The sequence below is a fragment of the Salmo trutta genome, chromosome 1, assembly GCF_901001165.1.
Source record: "Salmo trutta chromosome 1, fSalTru1.1, whole genome shotgun sequence".
Taxonomy (NCBI): Eukaryota; Metazoa; Chordata; class Actinopteri; order Salmoniformes; family Salmonidae; genus Salmo; species Salmo trutta.
The window spans coordinates 42,622,396-42,642,929 of record NC_042957.1 but is presented as its reverse complement, the minus strand read 5'-3'; the positions used below and the strand labels follow the sequence as shown (position 1 = coordinate 42,642,929).

At 44.1% G+C, this 20,534-nt stretch overlaps 1 protein-coding gene across 1 annotated transcript in view; it reads left to right on the top strand.

The window, feature by feature from the left end:
* LOC115196393 (protein FAM171A2-like) overlaps positions 1-18,543 on the top strand; it is a 61,804-nt gene extending 43,261 nt beyond the window's left edge. Inside the window, exons 4-8 of the mRNA XM_029757193.1 lie at positions 3,868-4,026; positions 4,589-4,768; positions 10,323-10,436; positions 16,139-16,265; positions 16,723-18,543. Coding sequence (XP_029613053.1) covers positions 3,868-4,026; positions 4,589-4,768; positions 10,323-10,436; positions 16,139-16,265; positions 16,723-18,385 — 2,243 coding nt within the window. The 3' untranslated portion in view covers positions 18,386-18,543. The remainder of the gene's footprint in view (positions 1-3,867; positions 4,027-4,588; positions 4,769-10,322; positions 10,437-16,138; positions 16,266-16,722) is intronic.
* Positions 18,544-20,534: the final 1,991 nt, after the last annotated feature.

Genomic DNA, 20,534 nt, shown 5'->3' with positions numbered 1-20,534 from the left:
TCAGAAAACCAGTCAGTATCATGTTTGACCACCACATCTCCTTCGTATAGAGTTGATCAGACTGTTGATTGTGTCCTGGGGTCTGTTGTCCCACTCCTCTTCAATGGCTGTGCGAAGTTGCTGGATATTGACGGGAACTGGTATACGCTGTCGTACATGTTGATCCAGAGCATCCTAAACATGCTCAATGGGTGACATACTCTGGTGAGTAAGAACTGGGACATTTTCAGTTTCCAGGAATTGAGTACAGATCCTTGCGACATGTGGGCGTGTGTTATCATGCTGAAATATGAGGCGATGTCGGCGGCTGAATGGCACGACAGTACGCTTCAGGATCTCGTCATGGTATCTCTATGCATTCGAATTGCCATCGATAAAATGCAATTGTGTTTGTTGTCTGTAGCTTATGCCTGCCACTGCCACCATGGGGCACTTTGTTCACAACATTGACATTAACAAACCACTCGCCCACACAAAGGCATACACACTGTCTTCCATCTGCCCGGTACAGTTGAAACCGGGATTCATCCGTGAAGAGCACATTTCTCCAGCGTGCCAGTGGCCATCGAAGGTGAGCATTTGCCCACTAAAGTCGGTTACGATGCTGAACTGCAGTCAGGTCAAGACCCAGGTGAGGACGACGAGCATGCAGATGAGCTTCCCTGAGACGGTTTCTGACAGTTTGTGCAGAAATTAGTTTAATCAGCTGTCTGGCTGGTCTCAGATGATTCCGCAGGTGAAGAAGCTTGATGAGGCGGTCCTGGGCTCGAGTAGCACAGAACTGACACAGGAACAGAAACAATAACACCTGGGGAAGGAACCGAAGGGAGTGACATACAGTTGAAGTCGGAAGTTTACATACACTTATGTTGGAGTCATTAAAACTTGTTTTTCAACCACTCCACAAATTTCTTGTTAACAAACTATAGTTTTGATAAGTCGGTTAGGACATCTACTTTGTGCATGACACAAGTCATTTTTCCAACAACTGTTTACAGACAGATTATTTCACTTATAATTAACTGTATCACAATTCCAGTGGGTCAGAAGTTTACATACACTAAGTTGACTGTGCCTTTAAACAGCTCGGAAAATTCCAGAAAATGATGTCATGGCTTTAGAAGATTCTGATAGGCTAATTGACATCATTTGAGTCAATTGGAGGTGTACCTGTGGATGTATTTCAAGGCCTACCTTCAAACTCAGTGCCTCTTTGCTTGACGTCATGGGAAAATCAAAAGAAATCAGCCAAGACCTCAGAAAAAAAAATTATAGACCTCAAGTCTGGTTCATCCTTGGGAGAAATTTCCAAATGCCTGAAGGTACCACGTTCATTTGTACAAACAATAGAACGCAAGTATAAACACCATGGGACCACGCAGCTGTCATACTGCTCAGGAAGGAGACGCGTTCTGTCTCCTAGAGATGAACGTACTTTGTACCTGTTTCCTCCAGCAAAAGTGCAAATCAATCCCAGAACTGTTAACAGCAAAGGACCTTGTGAAGATGCTGGAGGAAACAGGTACAAAAGTATCTATATCCACAGTAAAACGAGTCCTATATCGACATAACCTGAAAGGCAGCTCAGCAAGGAAGAAGCCACTGCTCCAAAACTGCCATAAAAAAAAAAAAAACTACGGTTTTCAACTGCACATGGGGACAAATATTGTACTTTTGGGAGAAATGTCCTCTGGTCTGATGAAACAAAAATAGAACTGTTTGACCATAATGACCATCGTTATGTTTGGAGGAAGAAAGGGGGAGGCTTGCAAGTCGAAGAACACCATCTCAACCGTGAAGCAAGGTGGTGGGAGCATCATGTTGTGGGGGTGCTTTGCTGCAGGAGGGACTGGTGCACTTCACAAAATAGATGGCATCATACGGCAGGAAAATGATGTGGATATATTGAAGCAGAATCTCAAAACATCAGTCAACTGTATATCGGGAAGTTAATCAGGGAAGTAATGGAGTCCAGGTGAGTCTGATGATGTGCAGGTGCGTGTAACGATGGTGGCAGGTGTGCACCATAACGAGCAGCCTGGTGACCTAGAGGCCGGAGAGGGAGCACACGTTGGGGAGAGTACCCCCTCCCCAACGTGCGTCTCCGGCCGCAGGACACCGACCAAAATGACAATCCCGGGGATCAGGAGCGGACTGGTCACCTCTGCTGAGGCACGGGAAACCTGGCAGTCCGGCTGAGACGTGGGAACATGGCGACCTAGAGCGCCGGAGAGAGAGCATGTGTGACGGTACCCCCTCCCCGACACGTTCGGCTCCAGCCCCAGGATGCCAACTAAAGTGACGATCCCGGGGAACAGGAGCGGACCGGTTACCCCTGCTGATGTGCGGGAACCTGTCTCCGGCAGGGGCACGGGAACCTGAAAAACCGTCTAATGCAGGGGAGCCTGGCGATCCGGCAAAGGCATGAAAGCCCGACGAGCCATCTGAGGCAGGGGAGCCTGGCGATCTGGCTGAGGCATGAGAGCCTGTAGCAGCTCCCGGACCTGACATCATTTCCACCGAAACCAAAAAAAAGCAAGTTCAGGGAGTGAGTGTTTTAATAAATAAACATAACATAATATTAAACAGGAAACACGAACAACGCACAGAACTGACACAGGAACAGAAACAATAACACCTGGGGAAGGAACCAAAGGGGGTGACATATATAGGGAAGGTAATCAGGGAAGTGATGGAGTCAGGTGAGTCTGACGATGTTCCAAGATGGAGGAAAATCCGTCCTGACAGACCTAAGGGGTCTTTGAGGCAAATTTGTTCAGGATGAGGAAAGACACCTACATATAAAGTTTGAAGTCTTTAGATATGAGGGTTTAAGTTAGACCGCTTATAGCAATCGGTGGCATTCTTTTTGACCAAGTTACTTATGGCATCTAGTTTCTGTGTGCCAAATTAGAACATTTGTGACCAATCTATGCTTGAGTTATTTGACAATGTCAACAACAACAACTATGCTGTGAATGAGAGTAGAAAAAAGATAAGTGAGAGATGTAATGTCCAATTCAGGGACAGGGAAAGTGTCACATGTTTCACTGAGATTGACAAAGAGAACCTGAGAAAAGAAGTGGCAACAAGCTACTCTAGAGATGAGGTGGAATGGAACGATGAGCACAGGCATGGAATGGATACACACAGTTCAGTAGAGAAAGAGAGATGAGATAGAGATAGAGATGGATGCTACAATACAGCCGACCTGGGGTGTTCAGTATAGTATATAGACCCTCTGCGTGGACACGCTTGCCTGGCTGTCTGCACAGATCAGGCCCCATGCTCACCAAATACTAATCATATCAGACATGTTAAACCGTTATGAGGTGCCAGTGTATTTTTAGGCCCCTTTTTTCCTTTGTGGCAAGCCAAATCAAACAGGGAGAATGGGATTATAGTATGACAGGCAGGGAGACTAGGGGACTGTTGTCCAACCTGCAGGGTTAGTCTCTATTGTCTTACTATAGACCAGCAAATCCTGCTAGCTGCCACTATCCCTGGATGCTCCTACTGTACTGTATGTGTGCTTGGTTGTCATTTCAATTTGAGGGTTGGGTTGATCCTGTGGTTGTTTCTGTATAATCTGAATAAATTATAGATACATTATTTAGTGTCTGTCTTAAACTGTTTTGTGGGGAGGAAATATTTTTATTTTATTATTACTAGGATTCTAAACAGTACTATCTACAATTCATGAAAACTGTCTTCAACTCTTCACTTTGGATGATCAACTTTCATAGGCCATATGATTGCCACAGCAATGCTGTAACCTTTATGCTTCTTCTTCAGTTGCACCCCCAATCTCACAGACTCCCTCTCTCTTTCCCCACTTTTCCCCTCTCTCACCCCTTCCCCCTCCAGGTGTCAAAAACCAGCCATGGATACAGCTCCAGAGGAAAGCAGTGGCTCTGGCCCTCAACTCTACCAACCCAGAGCTCTCTGCTGTGCTGACCTCTGCACAGAGTCAGTATGAGATAGGAGGTTTCCCCTACCCACTGGGCCTGGAGAGCAATGCCACAGGTGAGACATAAAGGGAGGGGATGGAGGGTGGGAGGGAGGGAGGGAGGGACGGAGAGAGAGGAGGAAGCAGAGAGGGCGGACAGAGGGAGGGAGGGTGAGAGAAGGAGGGAGGAGAACAGCGAGGGTTGAAAAGGAGAGGGAAGGAGGGAAACAGGAGATGAGATAGGAAGAGAAGAAAGGATGGAGGGAAAGTACATGGGTAAAGACTGGCTGAAAAAGTAGAATTGCTCAAGTGGAAAATCCAGAGATTTTGACCGAAATAGATTTCTGTCAAAAACTCCAGAATGATGAGAAGTGATGGTAGGAAACAAGGGGAAAAGTTTGATTACATAGTATTATATCTGAGTGTCATGAATGATGAGAAGCCAATGGATAGTGTCTGTTGGAAGACTCTTCTGACTAGGAAACCAGGTCAACCATGACGATGATGATGAATATTGGGATATTTTCACGATGATGGTAGCATTAGCATGGTAGCAAGCCTTGTTTGGGGATTTTCTACTGTTGGGTTCTACACCACACTGGCGTGTGGTCTAAAGACCTTTGTGTCGTCTCTCCCCAGGGGCTAATAGTAGCTGGGTGGAGCTGACAGCAGTGGCGGCGGTCAATGCCCAGCTTTTCAGTCGTAACGGAACCGGTGTTCAGGTGTGGGACCCCGTCCATATCTGCATCCCCCTGCCCTTAGACACACCCCTGCAGACAGCCACCAGTGTCCCTGTGTGGAGGTTCGACGACAAGACAGGTAAAGGGAAACACCCACCATCATAGCTAACCAATACTGTGAGCCCTCCATGTACAAGTGTCATCAATTTGTTTGATAAAGTGCCGACTCTGAGTGCTGTCAGTTGAAAATGGTTTCCCTAAAAAAAATATCCTTGTATACAGACACATACAGAAACATCCTCGTACATACTTTGCCAGTTTCATTTGTTCATCAACAGTGGGCTTTCTGCTATACTGAAATACATACAGAAAAATGCCTGTCAATAAAAAACTGCCATTAAGCAGTAAGCCACCGCCCGTCGAACCACAAATCGTTTATCCCAGCTAAATCCACTCTAAGGCATATAAATGGCAGTGGTCTGAGCTTGGAAGGGGCGAATAAGAGGAACCTCCAGTCCATCTGCTCTAACTATGGCTGCCTGGACTCCCAGCTGGTCACAGCTAGCCTGGTTCAACCAGCCTGAACACTGTGCTCAGCAGTGTTTTCCTCAGTTCAGTGTGGTATACCCAGGCTAGCTGATCCGGACTCACATGGGGTTAATCTTCCTCCTCGCTGCTCCTCAGCGTCTGGAATATTGCAGTTCACTTGGCTGACAGAACTGTTATACAACTGCTGTGCATGCTTTCATAGGGAGGGAGCCACACAACTCTCTCCATCTCTTTCTCTCTCTCTCTCTCTCTCTCTCTCTTTCTTTCTCTCTCTCACACATTTCTCTCTTTCTGTCTCTTTGTCTCTCTCTCTCTCACACACACACACTGTCTCCCTCTGTCTTTCTCTCTTGTTCTCTGTCATTCTGTCTCCCCCTCTCACTCTCTCTCTCTCTCTCTCTTTCTTTCTCTCTCTCACATACACATTCCCTTTGCCTCTCTCTTGCTCTGCCTCTGCCTCCCTCTCTCTCCCTCTTTCTTTCTCTCTCTCTCTGCCTCTCTATCTCTTTCCTTCTCTCTCTCTCTCATACATTCACTTTCCCCCCTTGCTTTGTGGAACCGATGCCTAAAAACACCATTCCAGGGTTGTTTCTTGTCGTGACAAACGTTCCGGACCTCCCATGGTAGCTATCGTTCCAGTGTGTCTGAACTGGGACATGCAGATCTCATTGACATGCCTGGCATTTCCCTACCGAGATTCACATTACCATAACTATGCTGAAGAAGCCCTGGTAAACACTTCCTATGAATGCCCTCTTCATAAACGCATTATGTATTTAGTCATAGAAGTTTATGAGCAGTTATTAGTGCCCGTGTTGTGCATTATTATGCATGATTCATAGCTCAGGCGTTCTAAATGTGCTTATGATGCGTTATGAAGAGGGTATTCATAGGAAGTGTTAACGAAGCCCCAAGCCTATTTCTACAGATCTCCACGATAACCTCAACTTCTTGAAGTGGGATTTCAAGGATGGTACAGTGCACAATGAACTGAGAAGAGCAAGCCTAATGAATAAAAAGTAATAGCCAACCAGTCTGGATATGTCTTCCCAAGGGTAGATGATGAAGCACCTATCTGGCAGGATCCATTTGGATTCCCAGCATCCTTCTGTGGTGGTATCTTCAATACGGAGAGCAATATGCGTGTGCAACTCGGAACTATCGCATTTAGAAATCATGGACATGCATTGATTGGTGGATCCCAATGCACAAAAGATGGGTGTGTCATTCTGATACCGTAGTTGTGGGTTCAATGTGCAGAAAACATGAAAACAGACTTTGTCTAAACATCCCTTTTTAACACCTTGTGTAAAACTGCAGCTGTAGAGTGTTGTTGTCCTGAAGTCTGATGATGTGATTAGTCCTGTTATGTAGCTCTAGGAACCCTGGGACAATGGAGGCAATGTTTCCCACCTCTCTGGTCTCATGTTGCCACGGTAACATGTTATGAGATGCAAACAGAGACACAGATGGATGGATGGATGGATGGGAGGAGGGAGGGAGGAGAGGATTTGGAGGGTTAATGTTTTTGAGTAGAGGAGAAAGGGGACAACAAAGCTGTCGTGGAGGGATAGATTTTGAATGGTGTGATGAGCTTGTCTGTTGGAGTTAGCTGTAGGCTATTGCTCACATCATGTTAGGATGGCTAAGATGATGTGAGGATTAATGGTTGTGACTCTCTGTAGTAAGTGCTGACCCTAACATTCAGCATTGGGCCAAAACAGGTTACTGCCAATTGACTAGGCACCCCCCACGAAAAAAAAAACATTTCTCACTCTCTCACTGCACTACATGGCTTATATTGTGGTTATTTGTGGGTGTTGAATTTAGTAGTTTGCTAAAATACGATGTATGAAAATGTTTTACTCTGTACAGTAGCTGAGAGTAAAATCAAATCTTTACAATACAGCATAGGATTTAAGCAAACTGATTAGTCAAACAGAGCGTTGCAGCGTTAGGTTCATGCATTATTTAACTGTATGGGTTTTTATTCAACCGTCCACTAAGTGGGAGGCTCAGCCAGCGCAGAGCTCATATCTCATTTTCTGCAGTAACGAATGAACAGTTAGCTAGGTGGTGGAAAACTTACTGATTATAATGTGGACACCAGGGTGGATGTTTTGTTAACTGTGTCATCTCTAAATGTTTCGCCTCTAATCCCACCACACACACACACACACACACACACACACACACACACACACACACACACACACACACACACACACACACACACACACACACACAGAGAGAGAGAGAGCTCTGGGGGTGTGGGCTTTTAGTTGCTTAAGAGGGAGAATGTCCCCCACTGACCCTCATGTAGTACTGCAGCAAGTACTGTCCTATGTCTCAAGTGCTCTATACAGTATTTCAGTATATATTGTATACATAAAAGCTTCTGGTTGACAGCATTTAGGCATAAATCATTTTTTGTATCCATCATGGTTTAACTTACGTCCAACAAAGTAACCTTCTTCTTTTCCCTGACCTCTGCAGAAGCAGTAAACCTGAAAGTTTCTACTCAAAACAAATCAAGTAACATCGCAGGTTCACCCAATGTCAACAAGTACTACAGATGTAGGATCCCACACAGAGCAATAAAATATACTCCTGTGCAGCTTTAGATCAGTGTTGAGTAGAAAAATGGGCCTCTAGTCTAGTATCCCCAGGGGCTCCTCTAGATTTATGAGTTACTGTAAGTCTGGATGCCTGGGCCTCTCTTCCAGAGTCAGCTTTGACACCAGATTTTTCTCCCTGTCTCTCTCTCTCTCTCTCACTCACGCACACACACACACACACACACGCACACACACACACACACACACTCCACTCCTCCAGCGTGCCAGGTTATACTTGCAAGACTTTAAATCCACCATGAGTTTTGTAGATGTTTGGGGAGGTTGGGGACACCTGCCAGGAGCACTCGGAACACTCTAGCAAATAGAATCAGGTGCTGCAGCGGAATACTTTAATTGGTGGGTACTGTGGAACGCTGTGGAACACTGTGGCACTATGACAGGACTATCAAGGGAGAGCTAAAATACAAGGCTGCTGACTGTCAGTCAGGATTGCGACTGAGGGGAAATTAGATGTTAGAGGGAAATATGGAGCGTGGGTAGATATTGGGCGTGGGTGGATGGCCAGGGTGAGCTGCCACTGAAGAGAGAAATTGAATTGTTTTGTATGTGGGTGTGCGTACAGTCTGTGCATAACCATTTGCATATTTGCATGACAAATGAGTACAAGAGAACAGTGTGATGATGAGTCCAAAAAGTTGAGTCAAAGTTGAACATGACCCCTTCGTCAGTCAAGAGGAATAATCTCTCTTTCTCTCTCTCTCTGTCCTTGATGACCCCTCCTATGTGATCTCCTCCCATCCTCCTCCTTCAAGGCGTCTTTAAAAGAGAAAGGAGGAGGAAGAAGGACGAGACAGTGTTTCTTGTTCCATATAGCCCAGGAGACTAGATCAGAGGCTCCATTATCTCTCCTGACTCAGCTGTGACAGAGGAAAGGATATGAGTCTGTGTTTGTTTTGGAGACGGATCACACACACACGGACTCAGCAGAAAGACGAGCAGAGGCTGTATAATGCGCATACTCTGTCAGGGGGTAGTGGGGGGTGGTTTGGAAATCCCCCTGCCTTATGATGAGGAGATTAACAAAAGCCCCTACCACTGTTCGTCTGTGTGCATGATGACCCCTAGTGGTCGACATATAACACTACATCCATGGTCGGGCACATCCTAGATAAGTGACCTGGCATGACACACAATCACACTTCAATTCACTCTCACCTCCCTTCTACCCCTAGTTTAGAGGATTTTTGAATATACCATTTTAGCCAAGTGTGTTTCTATTCACACCACTTAGGATGTGTTAATTAGAGCTTGGCTCAAAGTGGAGCCTAGAAGTCCTAGGTTGACTTCTCAGGTGGTTCAATGTTTGAGGTGGTGGATGCCAGATCGTCAATTAATGTCTAATAATAGCTGTAGCCAATGGGCAGTAGAGATGTCAGACATGACTAATAGATAGAGCCCTAATGGATTTTCATGCCTGGGCCTGTATTCACAAAGCGTCAGTAGAAGTGCCGATCTAAGATCAGTTTTGACTTTTAGATCATAATGAATAAGATGACCTGATCCTAGATAAACACTTTTGATTAATGCAGGCCCTGGTTGTATTGCTGCTATGATGACAAAGGTAGTATATTCACAGACTTCCCTTGCCTCTGTTATTAGCACTAAAAGAGGAGTCGAACACATGTTTGTAGTCTTAAGGGAAACAGATGATATTGATCTAATAGTTATTTAAAGTAATAGTTATATTGTTTATTCGAATTGAAAGGCAATGTTATGTTTATTTTTTCAAATATGTTATTAATCATAAGCTATATCTCACTGTAAGCTTGACATTTTTTATTTTAGGCCACTGTTTCCATTCTCCCCTACAATGTGTTAAAATCATTCAGGACACTTGCATAAGTAACATGTAGGCCTAATCATAACCTGCCTCTGTGTTTATGTTTTCTGCGAAGTGAAAACGCTAACGAGAATTACAGAAATTAAAACTATTTTAGGAGAGGGAGGATGATGTAGAAGGGGACCTTGGGTGTACTGTGGGCCGAGGTCACCCTGTCAAAACACATTATGCTACCGAATCCTGACCCTCTCCTCAGGGCACCTGGCATTATGGGAAATTTCTTTTTTTTTCTTCTTTTTTTTGTGGCCAAGTTTTTATTTGTTTTGTCATTTTTTGTTCTCTTCTTTTTTTCTTTTTTTTTCTTTTTTTTCTTATTTCATTATTTTGGTTAGGGTCGGAAAGCATCTACCTGGACTCAAAGCTGTCTTCCTTCCCTGAATCACGTTATTCGCTCATCATTTGTACGTTCTATCCCGACAAGCTAGACATCACTGGATATGAATGCAAAACACCGCTGGCCTTATAATGTAGAGCAATAGATTCACAGCACACGTTCAGTACAGTAACTATGGAGCTGTTCCATCAGCTCACTCCAGGATTAAAAATAATATACTGATTATCCTTGAAATTATTGTGTACAGGGATTATGAGCAAGCATTGGCATAATGTAATTCCAACTCTACTCTAACTAATTCTGTCCTCAATGTTGACTTTTACTTCAACAGGACTCTGGGTCAGGAAAGGAACCGGATACATCAAGAAAGAAGGAGCACAGCTGACATGGAGTTTTGTGGCAAACCAGCTAGGATACTGGCTGGCTGCCTTTCCCTCAACCACAGGTACAGTAACTATGTCCAGAGATGGACAGTATTTCTGTTACATGTATTTGAAATGTGTATTTAAATTACTTCTGAGTATTTAGAAATTTGTATTACTCTGGGCTGAATTACACTCCCAATATATTTTGTAACAAGATATTTTCGAGAGCTGTAATTTGTATTTTCAAAATACTTTTCTATACCATTTTGTATAGCTGTTCAAAATTTTGTGGCTCCCTTTCACCCTACATTGGTATCAGAAGTCTGATTGCACTATAGTGTGATAAGAGCATCTGCTAAATGAACTAAATATAAATGTATATGTAAAAATGAACAATTGCAAAGCATGCTGAGCGTTATTCTAATAAGCTCTGTCCCGGAACAAGGCCAATAATAATACCCTGTGTGCTTTGCATTTCATTTTACTATGATCATTATCACATATACATTTTGGTCATTTAGCAGACACTCTTATCCGGAGTAACTTACAAGGTAGATAAACTAAGGTAGATAAACAACATATCACAGTCATAGCAATTAAAACGTTTCTGTAACCATTACTGAGAATGTTGTTGCTGTTCGGGCCAGCTACTTCCAAATTCATTTTCGTATTTTAAAATACATAATACATATTTTAATGAAATACAAGACAAAATACAAGTATTTCGTCATTTATTTTGAAACAGATTTTTATGCTATTTTGTAAATGTATTTTGAAATTTTTGCCCATCCCAGACTATGTCAACAATGTTGACATAGCTCGGGACTGCATCAGTCTGACATTTTTTCTACAGCCCCACTGTCATCTTGGTTCCCTTAACCCTTGTGTGGTGTTCGAAAACAAGTAAAAATTAAACAAAAGGTTTGCTGTGTGCCTCGCTGGGCCTGCTGTTTCAACATAGCACCAAGAACCTGTCTGCCTGTGTCCCACTTTTCTTGCACTCTTTACCCTTTGTAGTGTGTGCAATATTGTGGGAACCTGCACAATGTTATTACAACACATTATTTCGATACATTGTAAGGAAATCTGTATTTTCCCATACTCTACCACAGCCAGGTGCAAATTGGGGGAGGGACACAACAAATAAATAGTTTTGCACGTGTGGCTCCTTACCACAATCAATCAGTATGGCAAAAAGAATCTCTGCTCAGAAGGCCTTAGAAATAATTTTTGCAGAGAGAGAAACTAGTGGAAGGAGTGTCTTCCACTTTGGAAGATGAAGAATTTTCAGAATATGAGGATCATGTCTCTGTCAATTCGGATTCTGACAGTGAGTTGGAAGAAGAGGATGAGATTGGCCCTCAGCCAGCCCCAGGACCAGCCCGTCAGCAGCCAGCCCCAGGACCAGCCCTTCACCTACCAGCTCATCAGCAGCCTGCATAGGGAAAATATAGATGTAAAAAAATTGTGAAATTGAATGGTCTTCTTGCCCAAGGAATGAGCCACCCCGCATGGCTGCCAATATGATAAGGATGCAACCAGGGCCTACGCGGATGGCGGTTACTCATGTGCAAGACATAAAGTCTTCTTTTGAACTGTTCATCCCAGACACCATTCAGAAAATCATACTGGACTGCACTAATTTGGAGGGGGGTCCTCAAGAGGAAGCTGACGATGGTAGGAACAGCATAAAAAAACAAGCCAGAGCTCCCACCTCAGCTGTTGAATACACGGAACAGGCCTATCAATTCCTCTAAGTTTGTGTTCACGCCCGACACGTCCCTAGTGTCTTACGTGCCAAAGAAAGGCAAAAATGTGGTACCCATGAGTACACTGCATAGGGATGGGAGAATCTATGGCCACGAACATCTAAAACCAGAAATCATAATGGATTACAATGCCACAAAAGGAGTGGTGGACAATTTAGACAAGCTGGTGACTGGCTACAGCTGCAAAAGAAGAACCCTATGCTGGCCACTTGTGATATTCTTCAACATATTTGACATACAACGCGTTTGTTACCTGGATGGCGTTGAACCCAGATTGGGACAGAGGGAAGCTTCAGAGGAGACGGCTCTTTCTCGGGGAGCTGGGCAAGGCATTGGTAAGACCTCAAATCCAGAGGAGCCAACATATCCAAGGGACCCCATCTTCTGCAGCCACCGTGAGGAGGATTCAGGAGGAGGATGCTGGTGCCCCATCCGCCTGACCAACAGAACCAACAACACCAATACTGGAAGTAAGTATGAGTGATGTTGTTGCACATGTGTGTGTGCCTGCTGTAACTATATACATGTATGTATGTGAGTAAGTGAGATGTTAGTAAAATTCCTGAACTAAGTGTTTTCATCATTCTAGATTGCAGCCAGCAGCAACACAAGAAGAAGCACTGCGATGTGTGTGGACCCAAGAAGGACAAGAAGACACAGCACAAATGCATGAAGTCCAATAAATACATTTGCAACACACACACACACACAGTAAAACTCTGTTCCTCATGTGGTGTGTAGACCGGCCTTAATTTGTGTTCAATGGGGCTCATTTATCATTTCCGTAAAATGTGTGCTTTCAATTTGTTCATTTCAAAGCAATAAACATCAATAGTGATAACCTTGTTTTATCATTTGTTCAAGATTAACATGATTTATTCCACCCATTTCTTGATTATAATTGATTTTTGTTTACAAAAATCACATTTTATAAAAAAAACTAACAGAGCTTTTATTGATAAATGTGATCTAGCAGAGGTAAATGGCAAACATTAACCATGTATGCTGTCTATAGTGCTTGCAATTGATATAAGTCAACATGTAAGTATTACGTATTTTTACGTAAATTGTTATGGCTGTATTGTTTTAAAAACCCAATAATGGTGTGGGTCCATCAGACCCGCGAACACTGGGTGAAAAACAAAAACATGAACACCACACAAGGATTAAGACAGGGTTCCCAAACTAGCGCCCCGCAGTTGATTTTATTTGGACTCCCAAGTTTTCTGAGAAAAAAAATAACTTTTTCATTTTGGAAATCTGTTACAAAGTATTCCCATAGATAATAGAGCAAGATATGTGATTGTATACAACTGTCAGCAAGGTTTGAAATGGTTATGCTTTAGTCAAATATTATATCTGTTTGAGCTTTTTGAGATCAATTTGCAGTCTACTGATTATTTCTAATTATGTTACAGCCCCATGACCATCCGCTCAATAAAAAAACTGCCCGCAGCTGAATCTAGTTGATGATCCCTGTCTTAAGACCATATCAATATGAGATACAAATTGAGTCACGAACACTTGTTTATGCACTTTTGCGATGACACTGTATAGCTAGGGGTTGTGGTCGGTCAATCTTACAAAGCTTTTTGTAGGAAGTTCTGTTGCAGACGTGGCCCGTCTTAGTATCTTATTTATCACTGTAACAAATTGCTGGAAATTTACTGCAAAAAAATTTGTTACAGTGCCATACTGTATTTTTGTAGCACCAATCACCTTTTGAACTCTAGTGTTATTGTTGTTTCTGGGTCATAAACATATTTTGAGGTGTGCATTGTAAGAGGCTATTTGTTCCAAATGTTAGTGAGAGTGCTGTACCAATTTAACTGTGGTTAGCGCATTGGGCCAGTAACCGAAAGGTTGCCAGATCAAATCCCCGAGCTGACAAAGTAAAAATCAGTCGTTCTGCCCCTGAACAAGGCAGTTAACCTACTGTTCCCCGGTAGGCCGTCATTGTAAATAATAGGTTGTTCTTAACTGACTTGCCTAGTTAAATAATAATAAATATATATAATTTAGTTACCTAACAATTTAATGTTTGTAAGGGACAAATCAGTGGCAGCAGTCTCAAACATTTAATGGTTGATTGTTTAGCTATGTCCTTTTGATCGGTTTTGCTCTGTAATCACTGCTAGTTTAGAAGTCTTTGTTAAGGCCTCTGCAAGTGAAAAAAACACCAAATATTCATTGGTATGCTGCAATATATAATTACATATTCACTGTTTCTGTAACTTTATTACAATACAATTTAACAATAAAGTATTGTATTGCTGTTTTAATATGTATTTACTGCAGCATTCTGTAAATGATGGTGCACTGTGGAAAAATGCTGTGGGAGGGGAAGAATATTTGGCTCATTAACATATTTCGAGGCATGCCTTGTAAGTAGCTATGTTTTTGCACCTGTTTGTAAGACTGCTCTACCGATTGAACTAATATGTGGTAGTAGTGCCCTAACAATTTAATGTGTATAGGGACAGGTCAGAGTGGCAGCAAGTCTTAAACATTTACTGTTTGAGTGTTTTGCCAAGTCTGTTTTGCCCTGTATAATCTAGCTATGTTATGTTTGATACCGACGCTCCAATACGTGCGTCGATATCACTAAGCAGTGTGCCTTTATCTCTTTATCAGAAGCACGTGATCAATGACGTCCGAAACTTCATTTTGTTGAACAACCACCTGTTTTGATAGAAGACGTCGTCTATATAATTTGGCTGTTCTGAATTATTTTGACCAGCAGGTGCCACTAGTGTACGCTGTATTGATCAAAGCCTTGAACAATTAACCTGTTTTTGACAGAATTGTCTGGAAAGCCTCAATGCTTCAAGAAGCTTAGTATCCCCATCAATACTTAAATCACAGCCAGTTTGGAAGCCTTTCTTTAGGCCTCAAGAAGTGCAAGTGATATAAAACATAAAATATTCATAAATATGCTGTAATATACACATACCTAGCAGCCAACCTGCTTGCACCAATCCCATGTAATTACAGTAAAATACCAATTTTACGATTACAGTAGCATTTACTTTCTTACAGTATTGTACTGTATCGTTGCACTGATATTACAGTAACTCACAGGAATCTGGCAGCAACTTACTGTGAATATTACAGTAACGTAATATTGGCACTAACCAGAGGTGGGCAAAGATACATCAAAAGGTATCTTGTTACAAATAGAAGACCAATATATCCTTAACTACAACAACATTCTCATTAACAGTTACAGAAACGTTTTACTTGCTATGACTGTGATATGTGTTTTTTTTATCAACCTTAGTTAATGTAAGTTGCTCTGGACAAGAGCGTCTGCTAAATGACCAAAATGTCAATTTAAAAATGAACACTTGCAAAGCACACTGCTGGGTATTATTCTTGTGAGCTCCGCCCTCAAACTATTTGTATTTTTATCAAATTTGACCTTGTTTGGGGGCGAAGCTTATTAGAATAATGCCTGCAGTGTGCTTTGCAAGTGTTCATTTTTACATTTACATTTTGGTAATTCACTCTTATCTAGAGTGACTTACAGTGAGTGCTTTAAACGAGAATGGTGTTGTAGTTAAGCGGGCTACTTGCACGTTTATTTTTCTATTAGAAAATACAAAATACATGTATTATAATTAAACGGTTACAAAATACATGAATTGTACTTCAGGCCAGTGAAATACAAATGACTAAATATGTATTGAAACTATTGAAATACCTAACAGAAATATTGCCCATCGTTGGCGCTAGCTGCCTGCACTGTAAATGTGCAACAGTTTACTAACTACTATGCTTCCAGTAATGCACTATAAATTCGGGAAATACAGCATGTAACTGTAGTCAAGTGTTACAGTAATATTTTGTAAATGTGTGTTTCAGGAAAGGTCCTGTAAATCTACAGTAATTTACTGGCTTCTGTGCTGCCTGTATTTTACTGTAGATTTACAGTAACCTACAGGCTACTGTGCTGCCAGTAATTTACTATAAAAATGACAGGAAATGTTTTACGGTGTACCCCTATGTTGCAGGCTCAGCTTTAAACCCCACGGGCCTGCAAGACATCACCACCTACCACACCATCTTCCTCTTGACGATCCTGGGCTCCATGGCTCTGCTGGTTCTGGTGCTGCTCTGTCTGCTGCTCTACTACTGCAGGTTGGTATCAGGCCCAGCGTGTCTCAACTCAGGTCCTGGAGTAGTCAATACCAGTATAGCACATTTTTGTTCCAACCCAGCACTAGTTTTGAACTAGCTACTCAACGAATCGTCAATCACCAGGTTTAGGGTAAATTCCATTTAAATTCCAGTCAATTCAGGAAGTACACTGAAGTTACAATGCCAATTCTCTTCAATGCTTTTCAACAAGGAAAATTTGGAACTACTTTCTGAATTGACTGGAATTTAAATGTAATTGACCCCAACCCTGTCAAGCACTTGCTTAGTTGAATCAGTGGTGTTATTACTGGGCTGGGTCAAAAATGTAAAATAAAAAAATAACCAATCCGGGATACTCCAGGACTCTATTTGTTGTTTCATTTCCAGTCTACAGGGTGTTAAAATGTGCGTTTGGTTGCATTCTCCCTTTACCCTTCTCTGTTATGTTTTGTTTAAGGCGGAGATGTCTGAAACCGCGGCAACAGTACCGTCACGGCAAGATGCATGTCTCCTCCGGCCTGGACGGCTCCAAGAGAGATCAATGCACCTCCATGTCCCACCTCAACCTCATCAGCTCAGGCCACATCCACATTGACACTGCTTCCTCCACCGGGGGTGACCCAGACGCCCTCAAATCAGACCTGTCCTCCACCCGGGATCTCCACAGCTCCAGGGAGGATTTCTTCCGGCACACGCCCCCAGGAAAGGCCCAGCGCCACGCCAAGGTGAACACGGACAATATCACCAGGCGTGGCGGTGGGGAGAGTTTTCCCATGAAGGTGACAACACGCTCTACTAACACTAACAACTTGGATCCTCAGCTGCTGCTCCGCAACGACACCCGCAGCTTCAGCTCAGCGGAGGATAATACCCATGATCGTCGACATCGCCACAACCACCAAAATCACAACGCCAACGACAACCAGGGTTACTCCTCAGATCCACCATCTCCACCACCTTTACTGCCTCCCTTCGCTGGGCACTACCAGGAGTACTCTGGCCTGCCCCCAGAGTACTCAGCATCCCAGACCGGGGACCTCCTAGCCAGGCCCAACTCTCTAAACACCCAGCCCGGCCAGCTCATCTTCTGCCACTCCATGGACCAGATGAAGGAGAGCATGTACCGGAGTGTGGTGCCCACGCTGGTCATCCCGGCCCACTACATGCGCCTGTCGTCGGACCTGTCAGCCGTGGAGCAGGCCCTGGAGAGGCAGCAACAGATGCAGCATGACATGGAGGGAATCCAGGTTAGCATGACCCTTCCAAGGCAGCAGGGACAGGTACACCAGAACCAGCAGCAGAAACAACCGAACCAGCAACAACAGAATCATCAACAGGAGGATGAGGAAGGGGAAGAACCAGGCCAGCAGAGAGAGGACTCAGAGGGACACTCTAACTGGGCCTCGGACCCTAACGCGGCTCCAGTCCGCATCCCGGTCCTGTTCAACGACAACACCATATCTCAGATGAACGGAGAGCTGCAGGCGCTGACAGAGAAGAAGCTTCTTGAGCTGGGGGTGAAGCCGCACCCCCGGGCCTGGTTCGTCCCCCTGGACGGTCGCTCCAATTCCCTGGTTCGTCACTCCTACATCGAGCTGGGGGGAGAATCTCTCAGCATCCCTGGAGGAGGGGGAGGTGGAGGAGCCACTGGGAGTCATCATGACAACAGGGTAGACGTTGCTCGTGAAGCCAACATAAAGCAGCGGAAGGGAAAGGAGGAGAGGAAGGCCAAGGAAGCAAAAGAGGCTGCAGCGGCGGCTGAGAGGAAAGGTCACGCAGGGAAGACCTATTCTAAACTCCCCTGCATCGACACCACAGACCCCCCCAGCAGCAGCTGCGAGAGCCACGCCGCCATGTACTCTCCAGAGGAGAATTCTCTGGCACCGCTGCTGGATGAGGCCCCAGAGACAACCCCCCGCGGTGGCACGTTCCCCCGGAAGGGCCGCAGCCGGGATAGCGCCCGGAGCAGTACCACCACTACCTCCACCAGTGAGGTGACACGCAGGGACTCAGCCACCAGCCCCGAGGATGGGGAGGATGCCGATGATAAAGACGAGGAGGGGAACAAGAAGAGTCCCTGGCAGAAGCGCGAGGAGAGACCCCTCATGGTATGGAAGTAAGGTAGACCTAGGGCTCTCAGGGAACATTGAGCTACAAGAGAACAGGGGGAGAAGAACCACTGTGTCAACGAATGCCAGGAAGAAGAAAGAAGAGCAGTGAATGTGAGAGGTCTGTCTTGGAGTACAAAGAGAAAGACCTGTGTGAAAGAGATTATGAAGTGAGAAAGGAAATCAAACAAGCACAATTGTCACATGAATTGTGAAAGGACCAGGTGTTTTGTAGTCCCACTTTTCCTTGTAGTCATCACTGAGATCAGTAGCTATATCTGCATCTCTATTTATTTATTTATTTCACCTTTATTTAACCAGGTAGGCTAGTTGAGAACAAGTTCTCATTTGCAACTGCGACCTGGCCAAGATAAAGCATAGCAATTCGACACATACAACAACACAGAGTTACACATGGAATAAACAAAACATACAGTCAATAATACAGTAGAACAAAATAAAACAAAAAGTCTATATACAGTGAGTGCAAATGAGGTAAGTTAAGGCAATAAATAGGCAATGGTGGCCAAGTATTTACAATATAGCAATTAAACACTGATGTGCAGAAGATGAATGTGCAAATACAGATACTGGGGTGCAAAGGAGCAAGATAAATAAATAATACAGTATGGGGATGAGGTAGGTAGATAGATAGGCTGTTTACAGATGGGCTATGTACAGGTGCAGTGATCTGTGAGCTGCTCTGACAGCTTGTGCTTAAAGCTAGTGAGGGAGATATGAGTCTCCAGCTTCAGAGATATTTGCAGTTCGTTCCAGTCATTGGCAGCAGAGAACCGGAAGGAAAGACGACCAAAGGAGGAATTGGCTTTGGGGGTGACCAGTGAGATATACCTGCTGGAGCGCGTGCTACGAGTGGGTGCTGCTATGGTGACCAGTGAGCTGAGATAAGGCGGGGCTTTACCTAGCAGAGACTTGTAGATAACCTGTAGCCAGTGGGTTTGGCGACGAGTATGAAGCGAGGGCCAACCAACGAGAGCGTACAGGTCGCAATGGTGGGTAGTGTATGGGGCTTTGGTGACAAAACAGATGGCACTGTGATAGACTGCATCCAGTTTGTTGAGTAGAGTGTTGGAGGCTATTTTATAGATGACATCACCGAAGTCGAGGATCGGTAGGATGGTCAGTTTTACGAGGGTATGTTTGGCAGCATGAGTGAAGGATGCTTTGTTGCGATATAGGAAGCCGATTCTAGATTTAAATTTAGATTGGAGATGCTTAATGTGAGTCTGGAAGGTGAGTTTACAGTCTAACCAGACACCCAGGTATTTGTAGTTGTCCACATATTCTAAGTCAGAGACGTCCAGAGTAGTGATGCTGGACGGGCGAGCAGGTGCGGGCAGTGATCGATTGAATAGCATGCATTTAGTTTTACTTGCGTTTAAGAGCAGTTGGAGGCCACGGAAGGAGAGTTGTATGGCATTGAAGCTCGTCTGTAGGGTTGTTAACACAGTGTCCAAAGAGGGCCAGAAATATACAGAATGGTGTCGTCTGCGTAGAGGTGGATCAGAGAATCACCAGCGGCAAGAGCAACATCATTGTTGTGTACAGATAAGAGAGTCGGCCCAAGAATTGAACCCTGTGGCACACCCATAGAGACTGCCAGAGGTCCGGACAACAGGCCCTCCGATTTGACACACTGAACTTTATCAGAGAAGTAGTTGGTAAACCAGGCGAGGCAATCATTTGAGAAACCAAGGCTGTCGAGTCTGCCAATATGAATGTGGTGATTGACAGAGTCGAAAGCCTTGGCCAGGTCGATGAATACGGCTGCACAGTAATGTCTCTTATCGATGGCGGTTATGATGTCGTTTAGGACCTTGAGCGTGGCTGAGGTGCACCCATGACCAGCTCTGAAACCAGATTGCATAGCGGAGAAGGTACGGTGGGATTCGAAATGGTCGGTAATCTGTTTGTTAACTTGGCTTTCGAAGACCTTAGAAAGACAGGGTAGGATAGATATAGGTCTGTAGCAGTTTGGGTCTAGAGTGTCTCCCCCTTTGAAGAGGGGGATGACCGCGGCAGCTTTCCAATCTTTGGGAATCTCAGACGATACGAAAGAGAGGTTGAACAGGCTAGTAATAGGGGTTGCAACAATTTCGGCAGATAATTTTATAAAGAGAAAAATGTCACTGAGACCAGT